General features: G+C 45.3%; 1 protein-coding gene across 2 annotated transcripts in view; it reads right to left on the reverse strand.

The window, feature by feature from the left end:
• Positions 1-25,219, reverse strand: part of LOC143785754 (cytochrome P450 2K1-like) — a 52,603-nt gene that overhangs the window by 11,726 nt on the left and 15,658 nt on the right. Inside the window, exon 5 of one of the 2 annotated variants that reach the window (XM_077274846.1) lies at positions 3,506-3,679. The exons of the other annotated variant lie outside the window; for it this stretch is intronic. Within the exon in view, the coding sequence (XP_077130961.1) occupies positions 3,506-3,679 (174 nt within the window). The remainder of the gene's footprint in view (positions 1-3,505; positions 3,680-25,219) is intronic. 2 annotated transcript variants of the gene reach the window in all.

The raw sequence follows: 25,219 nt of genomic DNA on the forward strand, positions 1-25,219 counted from the left end.
GATGTCGGTACCCCCTGATTCACAGTTGATCTCTCCCGAACCCCCCTGTAATAGCCCTTCCTAATTAATTTTCAGGAGAGAAAGACCAGGGCATTTAGGGAAAGCTGTCAGTTATTGTTTACCATGTGCATCCGGTCATCGGGGGAGGAGTGGGAATAGCTATGTCTCTACTGAGAAGGTGTCCTCAGAACTGGGCATTTACATTGTCCCCAAAAGCCCCAGAACAGTTCTCTGTTTATGGCTTTTTTGACAGTTTGGGTCTGATACATGACTAAGATCATGAACCTGGCACAGAGAGGTTGCACAGCAAAGGACTACTGTACTAAGTTCCACCAGTGGTCCACTGAATTTCTGTGGAACGGTGCAGCTCTCAGGAGCCAATGGCTCAAAGAGCTTTCCAAAACCTTTAAGGACTCTGGTTCTTCATGATGCCCCTTGTTCTCTGGAAAAGGCCATGACCCAGGCCATATGAATGGACAGCAGAATCTGTGAGAGATTTGTTGAACTGCAGGCTATCCGTCATACTTGCCTGCAGCAGGTCCATTTACCGAAGGTGGATCCATTGGAGGTTAGCCTTGACAGTCTTTGTGTTGTGCAAAAAACACATGCACAAAATCTTTCTCTGGTAAAGTACTAATAAATACAGTGTTATCCTTTGAGAACCAGGTATTATCAATATTGGCGTTCATTGACTTTGGGTCTGCTGCTAGCTTTATTGATTTGTGACTGGTTTTCAATTTAGAGTTAGGGACAATCAGTTTAGATAGGCCCATTCAAATATTCGCCCTTGATAGGACACCATTAGCCTGGAATTTTGGCAAGAGGGTATTGGTGGATTTCACTCTCCAAGTGGGAGCACTCCACTCTGAATCCATCTCCTGTTTCGTATTGGATAATTTACCTGCTGGGTTGGTAATGAGGCTTCCACGGTTGCAGATTCACAATCCTGCTATTGATTAGTATCAGAAGGAGATTGTTAAATGGAGCCCCAATTGTTTCAAGAAATGTCTAAAAACTTTACAAATATGCTCTGAAAGGTCTGTCGGGATAAACTGAAGGTCTTCAGATATGTGTTCTCGGAAAAAGCATATGGCTCAATAGCCTAATTTAAATTTCTAATAACAAATGATAAAAAAAACCTTGAATAATAAAGTGTGATGCAACAATAGTGCCCCCAAACACAGTATAATGCACCCACAGTGAATTCCTCAACAGTGTTCACTTTTGCCCATTCTCCCACTGCTCAGGTCTCTTCTTGGTGTCATCAGATCCTCTGCATATCTCGATGAAGAGGGTGCATTGTAATGACATAATTGTGCCCGCTGCGCTGAGATGTCAGACGTATAGGGGGAATCATGGGAGAGCGTCAGCTGACGCTCCCTCCTCCATCATTGCTTTCAACTGTATCGACATCTAAGATGCAGATCTAGTTGAAAGTGCAATGTCGGCAGGAGACCCACCCAGCACTGTGGGCCAAATATACTCATCCTGTGGGTTACATTTGGCCCGTGAGACAGAGTTTGACATGTGTGCTTTCGTGTCAATTTCAGCAAAGTTATGTCTCTTAAATGTTTTCAAATGATGAATGTATGTAAAAACTCAATTTCGATTAAATGACTGGCATGATTCCAGTAATAACTTTTAATAATATAAAAATACCAAAATAAAAATACCAAGTAAAGAAATATGCCATGTATTGGCTATATGGTCGTTCATATAGAAGGTCCCAGCCCCTGTTAAACCCACCCCATTTGTTATTGGGAGGTTAGTACCTGTGCAAGAAAGCCATCTCTAGAGGAACCGTAATGGGAGACCCATTAAATTTCCTAGTTGTATTATATGCGAAGGCAGTGATGTGAGTACAATTACTGACTACAGGGCTGGCATGAGGATAGGGGTCCTGGGCAACTCCCTCTCCAAAGCTGACTAAAAGTTACGCAGGGGAAGAGACTTTTGGACCTAAGGACACGGATACAGATCAAGGATGCAAAATGGCAGTGAACATAACTCTGCAGACACAAATTGTGGCTGGAAGAAGTCTTCATAGCGGTCTGAGCCAGATGAAAAAGATGGGAAAAGTGAACAAGTCCAATAAGAGAAGACATTGGTCTTGGATTGGATTTATAAGACACACTGAACAGAAACACTAACAATTGCCTCCCTATTCAGCCTTGTAGGTCATTAACAATTGTGACATTGACCCCACACCCACTTTTTTATACTGCCAGGACAGTTTTGATTGGTGGGACATATGTTCCTATATGTCTAAACCTGTGCTGCATCTTAAAATCCAAAAAATGAACCCTAGCAGTGCCCAAACATCGGTGCCTCTGCTCTGCTCTCAGCACAAGACCTTCTGTGCTGACTGAATATGATTGTGTTGGTATAAATAGTTCAGCATTTACCATCTCACTTTTACTTTCAGCCACAGGGTTACACGTCACCTAACACCAACCGTGAGTGTTAGGGCTAGCGGAATGCACCAAATAATAATATGGAAGGTATAAGCTGCATTCGCTGCCCGGGGTCCACCGTGCAGAGAAACTCCTGCTGCTAGATAATGGCAGGCAGTATATGGCGGTATTACGTGATCACACACACAGGTTAGCTTCATCCGGTATGAACAATGAGGCGAACCCTGTTGCTTCACAGGGCCGCCGAACCGCAAAGAGACACTAGGTTCAGGTCATAGAACTCTGCCACAAGGATTGGGAGAAGAGTCCCTCTAGACCACTAGTGCTCGGCGCCACTACTGCGGTGCCAGGGAATTCAGACTAAACATTTACCAAGTGTGTGTACAGCGCCGCTCTGGCGGACGCCACTAACCACCCTGACTAGGGCCAGGAAAGCGCACTGGTCGCTGGAGATTTGTCACTGTCGTATTAGTGTGCTGGATTGCACTGTAAGGTGCTAGATAACTCCAACATTCGCAAGCATTCAACAACACTAGGAATGGGAATGATTAGGAGCTTTCATCAATCACAGGCATACATCCACATACACACAATAACAGGTTTATAGTAGCGCATTGCCATGCGGCCATGTGAACCTTTTATAGCAGAAGCTCTCCGGGACCTTCCTAGTGGTCCAATAGGAGCTGCTACAGGACCTGAGCATGTGACCCCAGACCTCCAATGAGAGGTCATCCCTTGGGCATGCTCATAAGAGAAAAAGCAGGACTTCGACCCAGTAGCGCCTGCTCGCCGCTGATCAGTACTGGTGGTTACAATGTCTGAGTCAGGAATGACAGCAGTAACCATCTGCACAATATCAGCTTGAGCCAGATGCTGGGACTGATGTCTCTGCTGAGCAGACTCCACTGCGGCTGGAGTAGAATGGGAGACCGCAGCGGAGATGGTTCGAGATTCCCCCTGTGCAGCGGTGGAAACTCAAAACCTAACACTAAGTAGATTGTAAAATCCTCAGATGTAACCAGAATAATTGATATCACACCCTTTTTTTCTTATAAAGGAAAATGAAGGTAACATATGCACTATTAACGCACCTGTTCCTGCTTCAGAAGATATGCATCAATATATCCTGTGACGTCATTTGCATCTAAATCCAATCGTCGATTCATCAAACATTGGGAAATGAAACTCTTCAGATCTTGTATGTTCTGCATTAGTTTCTTATGTAGGCCAAGGAGTGATCCGAGGAAAGGATAATAATTATACAGCTGTGGAAATTAATAATTCCTTCTTAGATTTTCTTGTAACAAAAAGTACAGACGATTTCAACAACGTTGTATATTGGGAACAGCTCGACCAGTCAGTGGCGCTCCACCCTACATCACTAGGTTAGAATCCAGAAAAGTGTATTCTCTGAATTGAGTCCTTTTCAGGTTTTATTTTCTACATCACTTTTATCAGTATAGTGGATCCAATTGTAAACATTTTTAGTCCTTGTGGATGGATTTTTTTTACCATTCATGCATATCATCCATTTTTCTCATATGAGAAAAAACCACAAGTTCCCCAGGCTTCTACCAGCATTACTCAGTGAAAAACGGACGCAGCACATATTCACTCAAATCACTAAGGTTTATCCACAAAATGGATCAATATCGGACATGACTTTGGGTATGTGAAAAGGCCATAGACTATAATAGTAGCAAATAAGAAAACACAAAACATGCACGCAAAACTTGTGTAAATGAGACTTAAGCTGGTATGTTCTCCTTGTAGGCTTGCATGAGTTTCCTCGAGGTTCTCCACTTTTTTCCATATTCTAAAAAGCATACGTGTAGGCTTATTGGTCCTAGTGTGTAGGTGAGTGAGAGACAGATTTAGGTTGTGACCCTAATTGGGGACAACAACTGATAAGAGGAATGGTGATCTCTGTGGAGCGTTGTACAATATTATAGTACAAACCTATTTATCAAAGAGAGGACACATCACATCAATCAATTAATTATAGGCATTAACTAGGGTTAGAAAAAGGGTCTCCCTTTTATGAAAATGTAATGCTTCAGCAGTGTCTAGTTTTTCACATAAAAATAATTCACTTATAAGGAAGCTATCATCAGAAAATGACTAGAATGACCTACTATTTGTGTGACTTTTTTTTTTCTTTTTACTATTAAGATCTTTATTTAAAATAAAACAATAGTAATCTTGCAATTTTCACAATGGCCACTGGGGCTTTTTTAGCCACATCCTTCCTTAGCTTTCAGGAAGACAGACTCCATATCATCAGAGGCAGGATTACAATGACTAGTGACAACTCTATACACAGCTGATAACACAGGATCCACCAATCACAATAGGCGATGTCACAGCTCTCCCTGCTATCCTTGATTTCACAATGACCTTTGCACATGCTCATAAAACCTGATGTATTCAATACATAATATTATTCCCTTTAATTAATTAGAGACTAGTCTTTCTTACCTAGCAACTTTTCTGTGCGCTATAAGGTACTCAGTAACATTTATCAGTGTGAATACTAAAATGCTCCTTATTCACTTACTTGAAATATGAAAAAATCTATGAGATCTACTAACAGCTAAACCTAATTATCACTACTCCCTGCTGATTCTCCTGGATCTCTCTCCAGCATCTGATGCTGTGGATCACCAGCTCCTCTTCACTATGCTCTGCTCTATCGGCCTCCAGGACACTGTGCTATGCTGGTTCTCCTCCTATCTCTCCGACCGCTTTCTCACTGTATGTTTTGCTGGCTCCTCTTCCTCTCCTCTTCCGCTAACTGTCGATGTTCCTCAAGGATCAGTCCTTGGCCTCCTCCTTTTCTCCTTATATATTGCCACTATAGGACAAGCAATCAGTAGATTTGGTTTTCAGTACCATGTCTATCAGGATGACACCCAAATATACACATCGTCTCCTCACATCACTTACGCATTTTTACAAAACACAAGTGATTGTCTTTCCGTCTAAAAATGAATCTGTCAAAAACTGAACTCATTGTGTTTCCTTCCTTCACAAAGATGTCTATTTTAATATTGCCATTTCCACGTGTGGTTCTACCATTAGTCTCCAACAGCACGTTCACTATCTTAGGTTCATGTTTGTCTCAGATCTTTCCAGATCTTCCAAATGGACAATGACCTGAAGCATGCTGCCAAAATGGTAACAAAGTGGCTTAAGGATAACAAACTCAATGTTTTCAAGTGGCCATCACAAAGCCCTGATCTCAATCCTATTGAAAATTTATAGGCAAAGCTAGGCAACCAACAAACCTGGATCAGTTACACCAGTTTTGTCAGGAGGAATCGGCCCAAATTCCGACCAACTATTGTGAGAAGCTTGTGGAAGGATATCCGAAACATTTGACCCAAGTCATTCAGTTTAAGGGCAATGGTACCAAACACTAATGAAATGTATGTAAACTTTTGACTTTGCAGTAAGTAATAAAAATGCCTTAAAACATTCTCTCTCATTATTCTGGCATTTGGCAAATATTAATAATTATGGTAATCCTAATTGACCTAAAACGGGAAAGGTTTATTGTGATTTCATGTCAGACGTTGAGAAAAAACATGGATATGTGTCTTTTTATAGAGTGTATGGAAACTTCTGGTTTTAACCATACATCTCAAAAACATCTCTAGAATTTGACCTTTTCTTACCTATTGACTCAGGAAAATCTCTAACCATTACTCTTATTCATTCTTGTCAGGGCTATTACAACACTCTACTAATCGGTCTCCCTCTTACTAAACGCTGCGCTCTCCAATCTTTCCTCAATGCAGCAGCCAGGATCACATTTCTTTCCAACCAGTACACCGATGCCTCTACCCTGTGCCAGCCATTGCACTGGTTGTCCATCCAATACAGAGTCCAATATAAACTTATCACTCTCACTCATAAACTGCTCTACGGTTCAGCACCATCCTACATCTCCTCCCTCATCTCAGTCTACCACCTTATCTGTGCCCTCCATACTTAGTGACCTAAAACTTACATACTCAATAATCCAAATCTCCCACTCCCGTCTCCAAGACTTCTTACGTGCTTCACCAAATTTTTTGGGAATTCACTACCTCTGACAATTAGATTAGTTCCCAATAACCCCAATTTTAAGCGTGGCCTAAAAACACATTTCTTTAGATTGGCCTATCAAATCTCCTCACTTATCTAACTATCCCTTTTTGCCCATACAAAATTTTCTTCAAAACCAAGACCCTCATAGCATATGTTCACACACACTCTATGCACTTAATAGCCCGCTGTGTCAGTACTCGTATACATAGTGGCTGGTGACTCGTTCATGCAGCGTTATGTGAGTACCCTATTTATTGTATTAATAACCGACAGGACAACATAATCACTTTTTACTATCTACCTTTCAGGGCCCTCACTCTTCTTGGTATTTTACTTATTATTTTTATTGTTATACATTTTTATAGCGCCATTTATTCCATGGCGCTTTACATGTGAAAGGGGCAGATATAGACAAGCACAATAAGCATAAGCAAAACAAGGCACACACAAGTACAGAAGGAGAGAGGACCCTGCCCGTGAGGGCTCACAGTCTACAGGATCTGAGGTGTGTGTAATTCTGTAATTCTCTGTACAAGTCCCATCTAAAATGTGAGCTGTGAAATATGTATGTGCTATAGAAATAATAAATCAATAGAGGAACACAATCAGTATTATCTAGCCACCATAGCAGTCTGTTTCCTTAAACTCCCTATTATGTTCATCTTATACCCACTGTATTTGGTGAATGTCTGAGAAGGACTGTTCTTCTTCAGTACAGTGACCAACTAAATTAGAGAAAGGGTAAACAGAATATTAATTGGATATTGTACATTAATTGTAAGGAACTGTAGTGAAATATGTATAAATATACATGTGTGCAGTGAACTATTGATAGGTTTATTGTGTGACTAGTAATAATTTAACATCTGTCCTGAAGGCTGCATGTCTCACCCAGGTGTTAATATGTATTATCATGAGACAGCAGACTTCTGTCTCCAATCTCGCCAGGGGGCCTTGCTAGGACCAGGAAAGAGAGGAAGCGCTTCATACCTTCGGCTCTTTGGAACAAAGATGTCAATTACAGCCTGACACTATCTATCTGTGGGAAGCTTTACACAAAGATCTCAGAGAAAATAATATATTCATTGGGGGTGCAGCCGTTGTCCAATCAAAAACAAGCAATTAGAATATTAACTTGAGGGGCTGGTCTAGAAATCTGACCTCCAGGGTGACTCTATAAATTAGGCTTGTATACATTCAAAATTGTTCACATGTGAGGGCAGCCTTGGAAGCTGATGTGTTCCAGCCCATATTCACCCCCCTCCTCAGGGAGCAGAAGCAGACTACAAGTTAGCTATTTCTGTAAGTTTTCTCCTGCTTATTTTATACTGTTTTGCATACCTGTATGTCTTTTTATTATCATATTTTCAAATCTTTTTTCTTTACTGTAAGCACTGTACTTTTTGCATTAAAGCATAAACTTTAACAGCTGAACCTTGTATGTTCTAAAGAATCCATAGCCTAAGGTTTGTTAGTAGACAGTATTAGTAATATTTCTGGGACTCATTGCCCGTGTGTTCGGTGAGTGGTGGCAGCTAGGGTTGAGCGACTTTAACTTTTTTAGGATCGAGTCGGGTTTCGCGAAACCCGGCTTTGTCAAAAGTCGGGTCAAGTGAAATCGGTCGATTATCGTGAAAAGTCGGTGATCGACCGAAACACGAAACCCAATGTAAGTCAATGGGGAATCAAAGTCGGCAGTGAGTGGAGGACAGGAAAACACCTACAGTGCCCATTTTAATGTCAAAAACATCAATTCTTGTCACTTAAGCTTGTGAATCTTAATTTACCTTATAATAATAGTTAAGCATTGAAAATTGGGGATCATTTGGCAAAAGTTGTGGGGAGGGGGGTAGGGCTGGCTCAAGTTTTTTGTGGGCCCAGGGAACGCGGACTACGTCACGGCGGTGGAGCCGGGAGAGATAAGTATTAAAACTTTGCAAGTGCTGTGATCCCGAGCAAGCAGGGGGGTCCACTCGTTCGCATTGGCACTGGCACAGGGCCCCTCAAAGTACGGTGGTGTGTTTGATGGTGGGGGCGCCTCCCACCGGCAGAGACACTTTTGCGTACTATGAGGGGCCCTGTGCCAGTGATGTCGCCAACGAGTATGCCCCCCCACCTCATGAAGGAACCTGCACTTTCATCTGCACCTTCCTTTTTGTCCCCATGTAAGTTGGTATAGTATGCGGGAAGGGGAACCTCACTTTCAGCAGGGTCAGATTCTGGCTGTGTAAAGTGCAAGGGGAATGTGGTGCTCTGGGTCAATGTATCAGCAGACTCATCTAGCACTGGCTGGGCAATGGGCAGGATGAGGAGGAAACACAGATATAGTCCCAAAGAATAAAGTAGGCTAAATGCAGTTCAAAATTGGTAACAGGAGTAAACAGGCGGCACTGCTTTGTTCAGTGGAGAACACCAAGCAGCGGCAGACACCGTTAGTAGGCCCAACCAAACAAGTAGGCCAAATGCAGGTTAATATCTGATATAGGCCGAAAGCCTGAAGATTGAAGCTCAGCTATATTCAGTGGATGAGAACACCAAGGAGCGGCAGACACCGTTACTAGGGACCAACCAAAGTAGTAGGCCAAATGCAGTTTCATATTGTAAATATAGGCCGAAAGCCTGAAGATAGAAGCACAGGAGAAAAGCACAGGAGAACACCAAGGAGCGGCAGATACCGTTACTAGGGCCCAACCAAACTAGTAGGCCAAATGCAGTTTAAAATTTCCTATAGGCTGAAAGCCTGAAGATTGAAGCACAGGAGAAAAGCACAGGAGAACACCAAGGAGTGACAGACACCGTTACTAGGGCCCAACCAAACTAGTAGGCCAAATGCAGTTTAAAATTTCCTATAGGCCGAAAGCCTGAAGATTGAAGCTTTGCTTTGTTCAGTGGAGGAGAAAAGCAAGGAGCGGCAGACACCGTTACTAGGGCCCAACCAAACTAGTAGGCCAAATGCAGTTTAAAATTTCCTATAGGCCGAAAGCCTGAAGATTGAAGCTCAGCTTTGTTCAGTGGAGGAAAAAAGCAAGGAGCGGCAGACACCGTTACTAGGGCCCAACCAAACTAGTAGGCCAAATGCAGTTTAAAATTTCCTATAGGCCGAAAGCCTGAAGATTGAAGCTTAGCTTTGTTCAGTGGAGGAGAAAAGCAAGGAGCGGCAGACACCGTTACTAGGGCCCAACCAAACTAGTAGGCCAAATGCAGTTTAAAATTTCCTATAGGCCGAAAGCCTGAAGATTGAAGCTCAGCTTTGTTCAGTGGAGGAAAAAAGCAAGGAGCGGCAGACACCGTTACTAGGGCCCAACCAAACTAGTAGGCCAAATGCAGTTTAAAATTTCCTATAGGCCGAAAGCCTGAAGATTGAAGCTCAGCTTTGTTCAGTGGAGGAGAAAAGCAAGGAGCGGCAGACACCGTTACTAGGGCCCAAACAAACTAGTAGGCCAAATGCTGTTTAATATCTGATATAGGCCGAAAGCCTGAAGATCGAAGCTCAGCTATATTCAGTGGAGGAGAACACCAAGGAGCAGCAGACACTGTTAGTAGGGCCCAACCAAACAAGTAGGCCAAATGCCGTTTCATATTTTCTGCAGGCCGAAAGTCTGAAAATTGAAGCTCAGTTATATTAAGTGGAGGAGAACACCAAGCAGCGGCAGACACCGTTAGTAGGCCCAACCAAACAAGTAGGCCAATTGCCGTTTAACATCTGATATAGGCCGAAAGCCTGAAGATTGAAGCTCAGCTATGTTATGATCCTTAGTGGCTGAGGATCACGAATAGACCAGCAAGTGAATAAGCTAAGGACAAGCTCTAGGGAGATGGTAACTAGACTGATCGCAAATCTGAACCTATCCAACACAAATAGAGGTAGCCGGTGAACGTGCCTAAAAAATTCCTAGACGTCTCGAGCCAGCCTGAGGAACTAGCTACCCCTAAAGAGAAAGAAAGACCTCGCTTGCCTCCAGAGAAATAATCCCCAAAGATATAGAAGCACCCAACAAATATTAACGGTGAAGTAAGAAGAAGGCACATATGTAGGGATGAAATCAGATTCAGCAAAAGAGGCCCACTAGTACTAGAAAGCAGAAAATAGAGCAGGGGTCTATGCGATCAATAAAAAACCCTTACAAAATATCCATCCTGAGATTTCAAGAACCCACGCACCAACTAATGGTGTGTGGGGAGAAACTCAGTCCACTAGAGCATCCAGCAAGCGAGGGAATCACATTTTAGCAAGCTGGACAAGAAAACATGATAAACACTGCTGATCAAAAAATGAGCAAACAAAACTTAGCTTGTCCTGGATGGACTGGGAGCAAGGTAGTCAGAAGGAATCTGAGTAGCACTGATTACATCGACAGCCGGCAACAAGTGAAAGCAAAACAGAGCTATATAGGAACCTCCCAGAGGATAACGAACCAGCTGATAGCCAGAGACCAGCAGGATAACAAACAAAGCCACCAGGGGGAGCCCAAAGCAAAAGTCACACCATACCACCAGTGACCACAAGAGGGAGCCTGAAAACAGAGTTCACAACAGTACCCCCCCCTTAAGGAGGGGTCACCGAACCCTCATGAAAACCCCCAGGGCGATCAGGATGAGCCACATGGAAGGCACGAACCAAATCGGCCGCATGAACATCAGAGGCGACAACCCAAGAATTATCCTCCTGACCATAGCCCTTCCACTTGACCAAATACTCGAGCCTCCGTCTAGAAACACGAGAATCCAAGATCTTATCCACCACGTATTCCAATTCTCCCTCAACCAGCACCGGGGCAGGAGGCTCAACCGGAGGAACCACAGGTACCACATACCTCAGCAACAACGAGCGATGGAACACATTATGAATAGCAAATGATGCCGGGAGGTCCAGACGGAATGACACAGGGCCAAGGACTTCCAGAATCTTATAAGGACTGATAAACCGAGGCTTGAACTTAGGAGAGGAGACCTTCATAGGAACGAAGCGAGAAGACAACCACACCAAGTCCCCAACACGAAGTCGGGGACCCACACAGCGACGGCGGTTAGCAAAGAGCTGAGCCTTCTCTTGTGACAACTTCAAATTGTCCACCACATGATTCCAAATCTGATGCAACCTATCCACCACAACATCCACTCCAGGACAGTCAGAAGGCTCCACCTGACCCGAGGAAAAACGAGGATGAAACCCCGAATTGCAAAAAAAAGGAGAAACCAAAGTAGCAGAACTAGCCAGATTATTAAGGGCAAACTCGGCCAACGGCAAAAAAGTAACCCAGTCGTCCTGGTCAGCAGAAACAAAACATCTTAAATAAGTCTCCAAGGTCTGATTAGTTCGCTCGGTTTGGCCATTCGTCTGAGGATGGAAGGCCGACGAAAAAGACAATTCAATGCCCAACTTAGCACAAAAGGTCCGCCAAAATCTAGACACAAACTGGGATCCTCTGTCAGAAACAATGTTCTCAGGAATCCCGTGCAAACGAACCACATTTTGAAAAAACAGTGGAACCAACTCGGAGGAGGAAGGCAACTTAGGCAAGGGCACCAAATGGACCATCTTAGAAAAACGATCACACACCACCCAGATGACAGACATTCTCTGAGAGACAGGGAGATCTGAAATAAAATCCATGGAAATGTGCGTTCAAGGCCTCTTCGGGACAGGCAAAGGTAACAGCAAACCACTGGCACGAGAACAGCAAGGCTTCGCCCGAGCACAAATTCCACAAGACTGCACAAAGGAACGCACATCCCGCGACAAGGAAGGCCACCAAAAAGACCTGGCCACCAAGTCTCTGGTACCAAATATTCCAGGATGGCCCGCCAACACCGAAGAATGAACCTCGGAGATGACTCTGTTGGTCCATCTATCCGGGACAAACAGTCTCTCCGGTGGACAGCGGTCAGGTCTATCCGCCTGAAACTCTTGCAGCACACGTCGCAAATCTGGGGAGATGGCAGACAAAATCACCCCTTCTCTAAGGATACCAGCCGGCTCTGAATCTCCAGGAGAGTCAGGCACAAAACTCCTAGAAAGAGCATCAGCCTTCACATTCTTCGAACCCGGCAGGTACGAGACCATGAAATCAAAACGAGAGAAAAACAACGACCAACGAGCCTGTCTGGGATTCAGCCGCTTGGCCGACTCGAGATAAATCAAATTCTTGTGATCAGTCAAGACCACCACACGATGTTTAGCTCCCTCGAGCCAATGTCGCCACTCCTCAAATGCCCACTTCATAGCCAACAGCTCCCGATTACCGACATCATAATTCCGCTCGGCAGACGAAAACTTTCTAGAAAAGAAAGCACATGGCTTCATCACAGAGCCATCGGGGCTTCTCTGCGACAAAACAGCCCCCGCTCCAATCTCGGAAGCATCAACCTCCACCTGGAAGGGAAGTGAGACATCTGGCTGACACAAGACCGGAGCTGAAGAAAACCGATGCTTCAGCTCCCGAAAGGCCTCCACAGCCGCAGAAGACCAATTAGTCACATCAGAACCCTTCTTGGTCAAATCCGTCAAAGGCTTAACAACGCCAGAAAAATTAGCTATGAAGCGACGGTAAAAATTAGCAAAACCCAAGAACTTCTGAAGACTCTTAACAGATGTAGGCTGCGTCCAGTCATGAATAGCCTGAACCTTGACAGGGTCCATCTCAATAGTAGAAGGAGAAAAAATGAAACCCAAAAAAGAAATCTTCTGGACTCCAAAAAGACATTTTGAGCCCTTCACAAATAAAGCATTGTCACGCAGGACTTGAAAGACCATCCTGACCTGCTTAACATGAGACTCCCAATCATCCGAAAAAACCAGAATATCATCCAGATACACAATCATAAACTTATCCAGATATTCACGGAAGATGTCATGCATAAAGGACTGAAAGACTGAAGGAGCATTAGAAAGTCCAAAAGGCATCACCAAGTACTCAAAATGGCCTTCAGGCGTATTAAATGCAGTTTTCCATTCATCACCCTGTTTTATACGCACAAGGTTATACGCACCACGAAGATCTATCTTGGTGAACCAACTAGACCCCCTAACGCGAGCAAACAAATCAGTTAACAATGGCAAAGGATACTGAAATTTGACCGTGATTTTATTCAAAAGGCGATAATCAATACAGGGTCTCAGGGAACCATCCTTTTTAGCCACAAAAAAGAATCCTGCACCAAGAGGGGATGAGGACGGGCGAATATGTCCCTTCTCTAAAGACTCCTTTATATAACTCCCCATGGCAGCATGCTCCGGCACAGATAAATTGAAAAGTCGTCCCTTAGGAAACTTACTACCAGGAATCAAATTTATAGCACAATCACAGTCCCTATGAGGAGGTAGAGAATTGAGTTTGGGCTCCTCAAATACATCCTGGTAGTCTGACAAAAACGTAGGGACTTCAGAAGGAGTGGACGAAGCAATTGACACCACCGGAGCGTCACCATGAATTCCCTGACAACCCCAACTTGACACCGACATAGCTTTCCAATCCAGGACTGGATTATGAGTCTGCAACCATGGTAGACCCAACACGACGACATCATGCAAATTATGCAGTACAAGAAAGCGAATCACCTCCTGATGAACAGGAGTCATGCACATGGTCACTTGTGTCCAGTACTGAGGTCTATTCGTAGCCAATGGTGTAGAATCAATTCCCCTTAGTGGAATAGGGAATTTTAAAGGCTCCAAATCAAAACCACAGCGCCTGGCAAATGACCAATCCATCAGACTCAGGGCGGCACCTGAATCTACATATGCATTAACCGGGTAAGATGACAGGGCACAAATCAAGGTAACAGACAAAATGAACTTAGGCTGTAAAGTACCAATGGTGACAGATTTATCAACCTTTTTTTTGCGCTTAGAGCATGCTGAGATAACATGAGCTGAGTCACCACAGTAAAAGCACAACCCATTTTGCCGTCTATAATTTTGCCGTTCACTTCTGGTCAGAATTCTGTCACATTGCATAGATTCAGGTGTCTGTTCAGAAGACACCGCCAAATGGTGCACAGGTTTGCTCTCCCGCAAGCGCCGATCAATCTGAATGGCCAGAGTCATTGACTCATTCAGACCTGCAGGCGTAGGGAACCCCACCATGATATTCTTAATGGCTTCAGAAAGACCTTCTCTGAAATTTGCAGCCAGGGCACACTCATTCCACTGAGTAAGCACCGACCATTTCCGAAATTTCTGGCAGTACACCTCTGCTTCATCTTGCCCCTGCGAGAGGGCCAATAACGTTTTTTCAGCCTGGTTCTCAAGATTAGGTTCCTCATAGAGCAATCCAAGGGCTAGAAAAAACGCATCTACACTAAGCAATGCAGGATCCCCTGGCGCCAATGCGAAGGCCCAATCTTGAGGGTCACCGCGCAAAAAGGAAATGATAATCTTAACTTGCTGAACGGCATCACCAGAGGAACGAGGTTTCAAAGAAAGAAACAACTTACAATTGTTCCTAAAATTCAGGAACCTAGATCTATCTCCAGAAAACAACTCCGGAATAGGTATTCTAGGCTCTGACATAGGACTGTGAACAACAAAATCCTGAATACTTTGAACCCTAGCAGCAAGATGATCCAGACTGGAAGCCAAGCTCTGGACATCCATGTCAGCAGCTGAACTCAGAGCCACACCAAGATTAAGAGGAGGAGAGAAGCTAGCCACAGCAGCTAGACACACGGCAAAAAAAAAAAAAAAAATTTCTCAAGGCTTCTTTTCTCCTGCTTCTGCCATGCAATTAACACTTTATGGGCCGGCTGTACTGTTATGATCCTTAGTGGCTGAGGATCACGAATAGACCAGCAAGTGAATAAACTAAGGACAAGCTCTAGGGAGATGGTAACTAGACTGATCGCAAATCTGAACCTATCCAACACAAATAGAGGTAGCCGGTGAACGTGCCTAAAAAATTCCTAGACGTCTCGAGCCAGCCTGAGGAACTAGCTACCCCTAAAGAGAAAGAAAGACCTCGCTTGCCTCCAGAGAAATAATCCCCAAAGATATAGAAGCCCCCAACAAATATTAACGGTGAAGTAAGAAGAAGGCACATACGTAGGGATGAAATCAGATTCAGCAAAAGAGGCCCACTAGTACTAGAAAGCAGAAAATAGAGCAGGGGTCTATGCGATCAATAAAAAACCCTTACAAAATATCCATCCTGAGATTTCAAGAACCCACGCACCAACTAATGGTGTGTGGGGAGAAACTCAGTCCACTAGAGCATCCAGCAAGCGAGGGAATCACATTTTAGCAAGCTGGACAAGAAAACATGATAAACACTGCTGATCAAAAAATGAGCAAACAAAACTTAGCTTGTCCTGGATGGACTGGGAGCAAGTTAGTCAGAAGGAATCTGAGTAGCACTGATTACATCGACAGCCGGCAACAAGTGAAAGCAAAACAGAGCTATATAGGAACCTCCCAGAGGATAACGAACCAGCTGATAGCCAGAGACCAGCAGGATAACAAACAAAGCCACCAGGGGGAGCCCAAAGCAAAAGTCACACCATACCACCAGTGACCACAAGAGGGAGCCTGAAAACAGAGTTCACAACAGCTATATTCAGTGGAGGAGAACTGTTGTGATTTTCCTTTTTGCTCCCTCTAGTGGTCATTAGTGATTTGACTCTTGAGCGTCTGTCTTTTCCTATATCCTCACCTGGGCCGTTAGTTCAGGGGCGTTGCTATATAAGCTCCCTGGACCTTCAGTTCAATGCCTGGCATCGTTGAAATCAGAGCTAATCTGTTGTGCTCTTGTCCTCTGATCCTGGTTCCTGTTTTTCAAGCTAAGTCTGCTTCTTTGCTTTTTGCTTTTGTTTTGTTTGGTATTTTTGTCCAGCTTGTTCCTATCTGTATCCTGACCTTTGCTGGAAGCTCTAGGGGGCTGGTGTTCTCCCCCCGGACCGTTAGACGGTTCGGGGGTTCTTGAATCTCCAGCGTGGATTTTTATAGGGTTTTTGTTGACCAGATAAGTTATCTTGCTTTATTCTGCTATTAGTAAGCTGGCCTCTCTTTGCTGAACCTGGTTCATTTCTGTGTTTGTCATTTCCTCTTACCTCACCGTTATTATTTGTGGGGGGCTTGTATCTTGCTTTGGGGTCCCTTTCTCTGGAGGCAAGAGAGGTCTTTGTTTTCTTCTCCTAGGGGTAGTTAGATTCTCCGGCTGGCGCGAGTCATCTAGCGATCACCGTAGGCATGATCCCCGGCTACTTCTGGTGTTGGCGTTAGGAGTAGCTATTTGGTCAACCCAGTTACCACAGCCCTATGAGCTGGATTTTTGTATCTTGCAGACTTACACGTTCCTCTGAGACCCTGTCCACTGGGGTCATAACAGTATGCCAGGACCGTATTAAATGTTTAATGCATTGCAGAAGTGGGATTATAAGAAAGAGAATTTTGAGGTTTTTTTTCCCTCTCTCATTTTTTTTTTTCTTTTCCCCTTTACCTCAGAGTGGCTTAAGCTTGCTGCAGACATGAATGTCCAGACCTTGATTACAAGTGTGGACCAGCTTGCCGCTCGTGTGCAGGGTATACAAGATTATGTTACCAGAAATCCTAGGTCTGAACCCAAGATTCCGATTCCTGAACTGTTTTCAGGAGACCGATTTAAGTTTAGGAATTTCAGGAATAATTGTAAATTATTTTTGTCCCTGAAACCTTGTTCGTCTGGAGACTCTGCTCAACAAGTAAAAATTGTTATTTCATTCTTACGGGGTGACCCTCAGGATTGGGCTTTTTCGTTGGCGCCAGGAGATCCGGCATTGGCTGATATTGATGCGTTTTTTCTGGCGCTCGGTTTACTTTATGAGGAACCCAATCTTGAGATTCAGGCAGAGAAAGCCTGGCTGGCTATGTCTCAGGGCCAGGACGAGGCAGAGGTGTATTGCCAAAAATTTCGGAAATGGTCCGTGCTGACACATTGGAACGAGTGTGCACTGGCCGCTAATTTTAGAAATGGCCTTTCTGAGGCCATTAAGAATGTTATGGTGGGTTTTCCCATTCCCACAGGTCTGAATGATACCATGTCCCTGGCTATTCAAATTGACCGGCGGTTGCGGGAGCGCAAAACCGCAAATTCCCTCATGTTGTTGTCTGAACAGACACCTGATGTGATGCAATGTGATAGAAAAACCGCAAATTCCCTCATGGTGTTGTCTGAACGGACACCTGATTTGATGCAATGTGATAGAATCCTGACTAGAAATGAGAGGAAAATTCATAGACGCCGGAATGGCTTGTGCTACTACTGTGGTGATTCTACACATGTTATCTCAGCATGCTCTAAACGTATATCTAAGGTTGTTAGTCCTGTCACCGTTGGTAATTTGCATCCTAAGTTTATTCTGTCTGTAACTTTGATTTGCTCACTGTCATCTTATCCTGTCATGGCGTTTGTAGATTCAGGTGCTGCCCTGAGTCTTATGGATCTCTCATTTGCTAAGCGCTGTGGTTTTATTCTTGAACCATTAGAAAATCCTATCCCTCTTAGGGGTATTGATGCTACGCCATTGGCAGAAAATAAGCCGCAGTATTGGACACAGGTTACCATGTGCATGACTCCTGAACACCGCGAGGTGATGCGTTTTCTCGTTCTACATAAAATGCATGATTTGGTTGTTTTGGGGCTGCCATGGTTACAGACCCATAATCCAGTCCTTGACTGGAAGGCTATGTCAGTGTCTAGTTGGGGCTGTCGTGGTATTCATGAGGATTCCCTGCCTGTGTCTATTGCTTCTTCTACGCCTTCGGAAGTTCCGGAGTACTTGTCTGATTATCAGGATGTCTTTAGCGAGTCCAGGTCCAGTGCATTGCCTCCTCATAGGGAATGTGACTGTGCAATAGATTTGATTCCAGGCAGTAAGTTTCCTAAGGGAAGACTGTTTAATCTGTCGATACCTGAACATACCGCTATGCGTTCATATATCAAGGAGTCTCTGGAGAAAGGACACATCCGTCCGTCTTCTTCCCCTCTTGGTGCGGGATTCTTTTTTGTGGCTAAAAAGGACGGATCTTTGAGGCCTTGTATTGACTATCGGCTTTTAAATAAGATCACTGTCAAATTTCAGTATCCTTTGCCGCTGTTGTCTGACTTGTTTGCCCGGATTAAAGGTGCCAAGTGGTTTACCAAGATAGACCTTCATGGTGCGTACAACCTTGTGCGCATTAAGCAAGGGGATGAATGGAAAACCGCATTCAATACGCCCGAAGGTCATTTTGAGTACTTGGTGATGCCTTTTGGGCTCTCTAATGCCCCTTCAGTTTTTCAGTCCTTTATGCATGACATTTTCCGGAACTATCTGGATAAATTTCTGATCGTTTATCTGGATGATATTCTGTTTTTTTCTGATAATTGGGACTCGCATGTGGAGCTGGTCAGGATGGTCTTTAAAATTTTGCGTGAAAATTCTTTGTTTGTCAAGGGCTCAAAGTGTCTTTTTGGTGTACAGAAGGTTCCCTTTTTGGGGTTCATTTTTTCCCCTTCTGCTGTGGAGATGGACCCAGTCAAGGTCCGAGCTATTCTTGATTGGACTCAGCCCTCGTCAGTTAAGAGTCTTCAGAAGTTCTTGGGTTTCGCTAACTTCTACCGTCGTTTTATCGCTAACTTTTCTAGCATTGTGAAACCTTTGACGGATATGACCAAGAAGGGCTCCGATGTGGTTAATTGGGCTCCTGCTGCCGTGGAGGCTTTCCAGGAGTTGAAACGTCGGTTTACTTCGGCGCCTGTTTTGTGCCAGCCTGATGTCTCGCTTCCCTTTCAAGTTGAGGTGGATGCTTCAGAGATTGGAGCAGGGGCCGTTTTGTCGCAGAGAGGCCCTGGTTGCTCTGTTATGAGACCTTGCGCCTTTTTCTCTAGGAAGTTTTCGCCTGCAGAGCGAAATTATGATGTGGGCAATCGGGAGTTGTTGGCCATGAAATGGGCATTTGAGGAGTGGCGTCATTGGCTCGAGGGTGCTAAGCATCGTGTGGTGGTCTTGACTGATCACAAAAATCTGATGTATCTCGAGTCTGCTAAACGCCTGAATCCTAGACAGGCCCGCTGGTCATTGTTTTTCTCCCGTTTTGACTTTGTTGTCTCGTATTTACCAGGTTCAAAGAATGTGAAGGTCGATGCTCTTTCCAGGAGCTTTGTGCCTGATGCTCCTGGAGTCGCTGAACCTGTTGGTATTCTTAAGGATGGTATTATCTTGTCAGCTATTTCTCCAGATCTGCGACGTGTGTTGCAGAGATTTCAGGCTGATAGGCCTGATTCTTGTCCACCTGACAGACTGTTTGTGCCTGATAAGTGGACCAGCAGAGTCATTTCCGAGGTTCATTCCTCGGTGTTGGCAGGTCACCCAGGAATTTTTGGCACCAGAGATCTGGTGGCCAGATCCTTTTGGTGGCCTTCCTTGTCTAGGGATGTGCGGTCATTTGTACAGTCCTGTGGGACTTGTGCTCGAGCTAAGCCTTGCTGTTCTCGTGCCAGCGGGTTGCTCTTGCCCTTGCCTGTCCCTAAGAGACCTTGGACACATATCTCCATGGATTTCATTTCTGATCTTCCGGTGTCTCAGGGCATGTCTGTTATCTGGGTGATATGTGATCGCTTCTCCAAGATGGTCCATTTGGTTCCTTTGCCTAAACTGCCTTCCTCTTCCGATCTGGTTCCTGTGTTTTTCCAGAACGTGGTTCGTTTGCACGGCATCCCTGAGAATATTGTGTCAGACAGAGGATCCCAGTTCGTTTCCAGATTCTGGCGATCCTTTTGTAGTAGGATGGGCATTGACTTGTCGTTTTCGTCTGCTTTCCATCCTCAGACTAATGGACAGACGGAGCGAACTAATCAGACTTTGGAGGCTTATTTGAGGTGTTTTGTCTCTGCTGATCAGGACGATTGGGTGACCTTCTTGCCGTTAGCTGAGTTTGCCCTTAATAATCGGGCTAGTTCCGCCACCTTGGTTTCGCCGTTTTTCTGCAACTCTGGTTTCCACCCTCGTTTTTCTTCGGGTCATGTGGAACCTTCTGACTGCCCTGGGGTGGATTCTGTGGTGGATAGGTTGCAGCGGATCTGGAATCTTGTGGTGGACAACTTGAAGTTGTCACAGGAGAGGGCTCAGCGCTTTGCCAACCGCCGCCGCGGTGTGGGTCCCCGACTACGTGTTGGGGATTTGGTGTGGCTTTCTTCCCGCTTTGTTCCTATGAAGGTTTCCTCTCCCAAATTTAAACCTCGTTTTATTGGTCCTTTCAAGATATTGGAAATTCTTAATCCTGTGTCCTTTCGCCTGGATATTCCTGTGTCGTTTGCTATCCACAACGTGTTTCATAGGTCCTTGTTGCGGCGGTACGTTGTGCCTGTGGTTCCTTCTGCTGAGCCTCCTGCTCCGGTGTTGGTTGAGGGCGAGTTGGAGTACATGGTGGAGAAGATCTTGGATTCTCGTCTCTCCAGGTGGAGGCTTCAGTACCTGGTCAAGTGGAAGGGCTATGGTCAGGAAGATAATTCCTGGGTGGTCGCCTCTGATGTTCATGCGGCCGATTTAGTTCGTGCCTCTCACGCCGCTCATCCTGATCGCCCTGGTGGTCGTGGTGAGGGTTCGGTGACCCCTCACTAAGGGGGGGGTACTGTTGTGATTTTGCTTTTTGCTCCCTCTAGTGGTCATTAGTGATTTGACTCTGGAGCGTCTGTCTTTTCCTATATCCTCACCTGGGCCGTTAGTTCAGGGGCGTTGCTATATAAGCTCCCTGGACCTTCAGTTCAATGCCTGGCATCGTTGAAATCAGAGCTAATCTGTTGTGCTCTTGTCCTCTGATCCTGGTTCCTGTTTTTCAAGCTAAGTCTGCTTCTTTGCTTTTTGCTTTTGTTTTGTTTGGTATTTTTGTCCAGCTTGTTCCTATCTGTATCCTGACCTTTGCTGGAAGCTCTAGGGGGCTGGTGTTCTCCCCCCGGACCGTTAGACGGTTCGGGGGTTCTTGAATCTCCAGCGTGGATTTTTATAGGGTTTTTGTTGACCAGATAAGTTATCTTGCTATATTCTGCTATTAGTAAGCTGGCCTCTCTTTGCTGAACCTGGTTCATTTCTGTGTTTGTCATTTCCTCTTACCTCACCGTTATTATTTGTGGGGGGCTTGTATCTTGCTTTGGGGTCCCTTTCTCTGGAGGCAAGAGAGGTCTTTGTTTTCTTCTCCTAGGGGTAGTTAGATTCTCCGGCTGGCGCGAGTCATCTAGCGATCACCGTAGGCATGATCCCCGGCTACTTCTGGTGTTGGCGTTAGGAGTAGCTATTTGGTCAACCCAGTTACCACAGCCCTATGAGCTGGATTTTTGTATCTTGCAGACTTACACGTTCCTCTGAGACCCTGTCCACTGGGGTCATAACAGAGAACACCAAGGAGCAGCAGACACCGTTAGTAGGGCCCAACCAAACAAGTAGGCCAAATGCAGTTTAATATCTGATATCGGATGAAAACTGAGGCTCAGCTTTGTTGAGTGGAGGACAACTGTAATGGGAGGCAGACACAGTTAGTAGGCATAAATAAGAAAGTAGGCAAAATGCAGTTAAAAATTGGTTAGTGGAGTACACAGGCGGCATAGCTTTGATCAGCGGAGGACAACTGTAATAAGTGGCTCAGACAGACAGAATAGGCCTACAATTAAAAAAGGTGGCTAATTGCAGTTCAAAATTTGTAATAGGAGTACACAGTCGGCATAGCGTGGTTCAGCAGAGGAGGACAAGTGTAATTAGTGGCTCTGACACACTGAGTAGGCGTAAAATAAAAAAGAAGGCTATATACAGTTCACAATTGGTGAGAGGAGTACACAGGCGGCCTTGCTGGGTTCAGCGGTGGAGGACAACTGTTGTGAGAGTCTGACACAGTTACTAGGTCAAAATAAATAAGTAGGCTAAATGCTGTTCTAGATTGGTAAGAGGAGTACACAGGCGGCATAGCTTGGTTCAGGGAAGGAGGAGGAAAACTGTAATAAGTGGCTCAGACAGACTGAGTAGTCCTAAAATAAAACAGTTGGCTGAATGCAGTTCCAAATTGGTAACAGGAGTACACAGGCAGCATAGCTGGGTTCAGCGGAGGACTACTGTAATAAGTGGCTCAGACAGACAGACAGACAGAGGCCTAACCGAAAAAAGATGGCTAAATGCAGGTCAAAACTGCTAGCAGGACAAAGCAGGCGGCCTAGCTTTTTTCAGGGGGGGGACAGTTGTAATGTGTGGCGCCGACAGACAGACAGACAGAGGCCTAACATAAAAAAAGGTGGCTGAATGCATATTCAAAACTGCTAGCAGGACTAACCAGGTGGCCTAGCATGTTTCAGCGTGGGAGGACAACTGTTATGAGAGGCTGACACAGTTACTAGGCACAAATAAGTAAGTAGGCTACATGCAGTTCACAATTGGTAACAGGAGTACAGAGGTGGCATAGCTTTGTTCAGCGGAGGTCAACTGTTAGAAGTGGCTGACACAGTTAGTAGGCCAAAATACTAAAGTGGGCTAAATGTCAGCCAAGGAATTGGTCATAAATAAACTGGTGGCATAGCGAGGTACAGGGGTGGGCTCCTCTGCAGAGTTGCAGACAGGGGTAGTTGGCGCAAAGTATTAAGGGGTCTAAATGGAGGCCAGGGCCCCTGTATATTTTTACTATCATCTATCATTGCAACAAATTTGTTATGGCAGTGCCATTTAAGGATTTAACAGCACAGACTACACAGTGGTGGGGCAGGGAGAGGTAAGTTTTGCAAGTGGTAGAGCACAGTTTGAGCTGTGGGGGAACACTCTCTCGTGGGCGGCGGTACTGGCACAGGGCCCCTCATATTACGACGGTGTGTCTGACGTTGGTTGTGCACCACCACCGTCAGAGACACTTCATTGTACTATGAGGGACCCTGTGCCAGTGCCGTGGCCCAAGAGTGCTTGTGCCACGTTGTTACCCACTGCCCTGTGGGGGGAGTCAGATCATTTAGGGAAGTATACAAATGGCCTATGGTGGACATTCGGCACCTGCAAATGGCGGAATCGGAGCAGTCAGTAAGAGGAGGCCAAAAACAAGAAATTTTTCTGGCAAGCTACGTGTCAGCAGGGGAAGGTGGGGCAAAATAATTTGAAATCCATGATTGGTTCATTTTAATCAAGGTTAGATCATCAACATTTCGGGGAGCCAGATGTGTCCTTTTTTTGGTCAGCATTGAACCAGCAGCACTGAAGACTCTTTCTGAGAGTACACTAGCAGCTAGGCAAGCGAGCTCCTGTAATGCATATTCTGCCAATTCGGGCCAGGTGTCTAGTTTAGATGCCCAGTAATCAAAAGGGAATGACCTGTGAGGGAGAACATCGATAATGGCGGAAAAATAGTTGGTAACCATACTGGACAAATGCTGTCTCCTGTCACTTTGAATAGATGCAGCAGTACCTGTCGTATCTGCGGTCATTGCGAAATCACTCCACAACCTGGTGAGAAATCCCCTCTGTCAAATGCCACTTCGGCTTTGTGCACCTCTAGCACCTCTGCCATGTTGCCCCCTACAGCTCGTGTGAGAACCATCAGCGCCGCTGTGTGCTGGGAATGCCTGAACCAAACGGTCTACAAGAGTTGCTTGTTTGGTAACCAATATTTGCTCAAGGTTCTCATGTGGCATGATATTTTGTAATTTTCCTTTATATCGTGGATCCAGGAGGCAGGCCAACCAGTAATCGTCATCGGTCATCATTTTGATAATGCGGGGGTCCCGTTTTAGGATACACAAGGCATACTCTGCCATGTGGGCCAAAGTTCCAGGTGTCAATTCACTGCTTGTGCTGGGTTGAGGAGCACTTTCTTGAAAATCTACCTCACTTGTGGCCCGCAAAAACCCTCTACCTGACCTTGCAATGCCACCAATTTCTATTGCCCCCTGAGAAGAATCCTCCTCCATAAATATTCAGCCCCATCATCCTCCTCCTCCACCTCTTCATCCGCGACCTCGTCCCGGAGACTTCCCTGTCCAGACAATGGCTGACTGTCATCAAGGCTTCCCTCCTCCTCGGCCGCAGACGCCTGCTCCTTGATGTGCGTCAAACTTTGCATCAGCAGACGCATTAGTGGGATGCTCATGCTTATGATGGCGTCGTCCGCACTGACCAGCTGTGTGCATTCCTCAAAACACTGAAGGACTTGACAGAGGTCTTGGAGCTTCGACCACTGCACACCAGACAACTCCATGTCTGCCATCCAAGTGCCTGCCCGTGTATGTGTATCCTCCCACAAATACATGACAGCAACCTTGTTGCAACATCTATTATTAGGCGGTGCTGGAGAAGATTCAGCGATTGCTGATGGTTAAGCATACGGCTGGAGTGTACGGGCAAACGGCGGATGTGCGAGCAAAGTCTGCGCACCTTCAGGAGCAGGGCTGGTAAATCAGGGTAATTCTTGAGGAAGCACTGCACCACAAGGTTCAAGGTGTGAGCCAGGCAAGGTATGTGTTTCATTTCAGAAAGGGCTATGGCAGCCATAAAATTCCTTCCGTTATCACTGACTACATTGCCTGCCTCAAGATGTACACTGCCCAGCCATGACTGAGTTTATTGCTGCAAGTACTCAGCCAGTACTTCCGCAGTGTGTCTGTTGTCGCCCAAACACTTCATTTGCAGCACAGCCTGCTGATGCTTACCACTAGCTGTTCCATAATGGGACACCATGGGTGCAACACTGGCAGCTGCGGATGGAGTGTTCGTGCGACTGAGCTCTGTGGACGAGCTTTCGC

This window comes from Ranitomeya variabilis, chromosome 7, assembly GCF_051348905.1.
Source record: "Ranitomeya variabilis isolate aRanVar5 chromosome 7, aRanVar5.hap1, whole genome shotgun sequence".
NCBI classification, from domain to species: Eukaryota; Metazoa; Chordata; class Amphibia; order Anura; family Dendrobatidae; genus Ranitomeya; species Ranitomeya variabilis.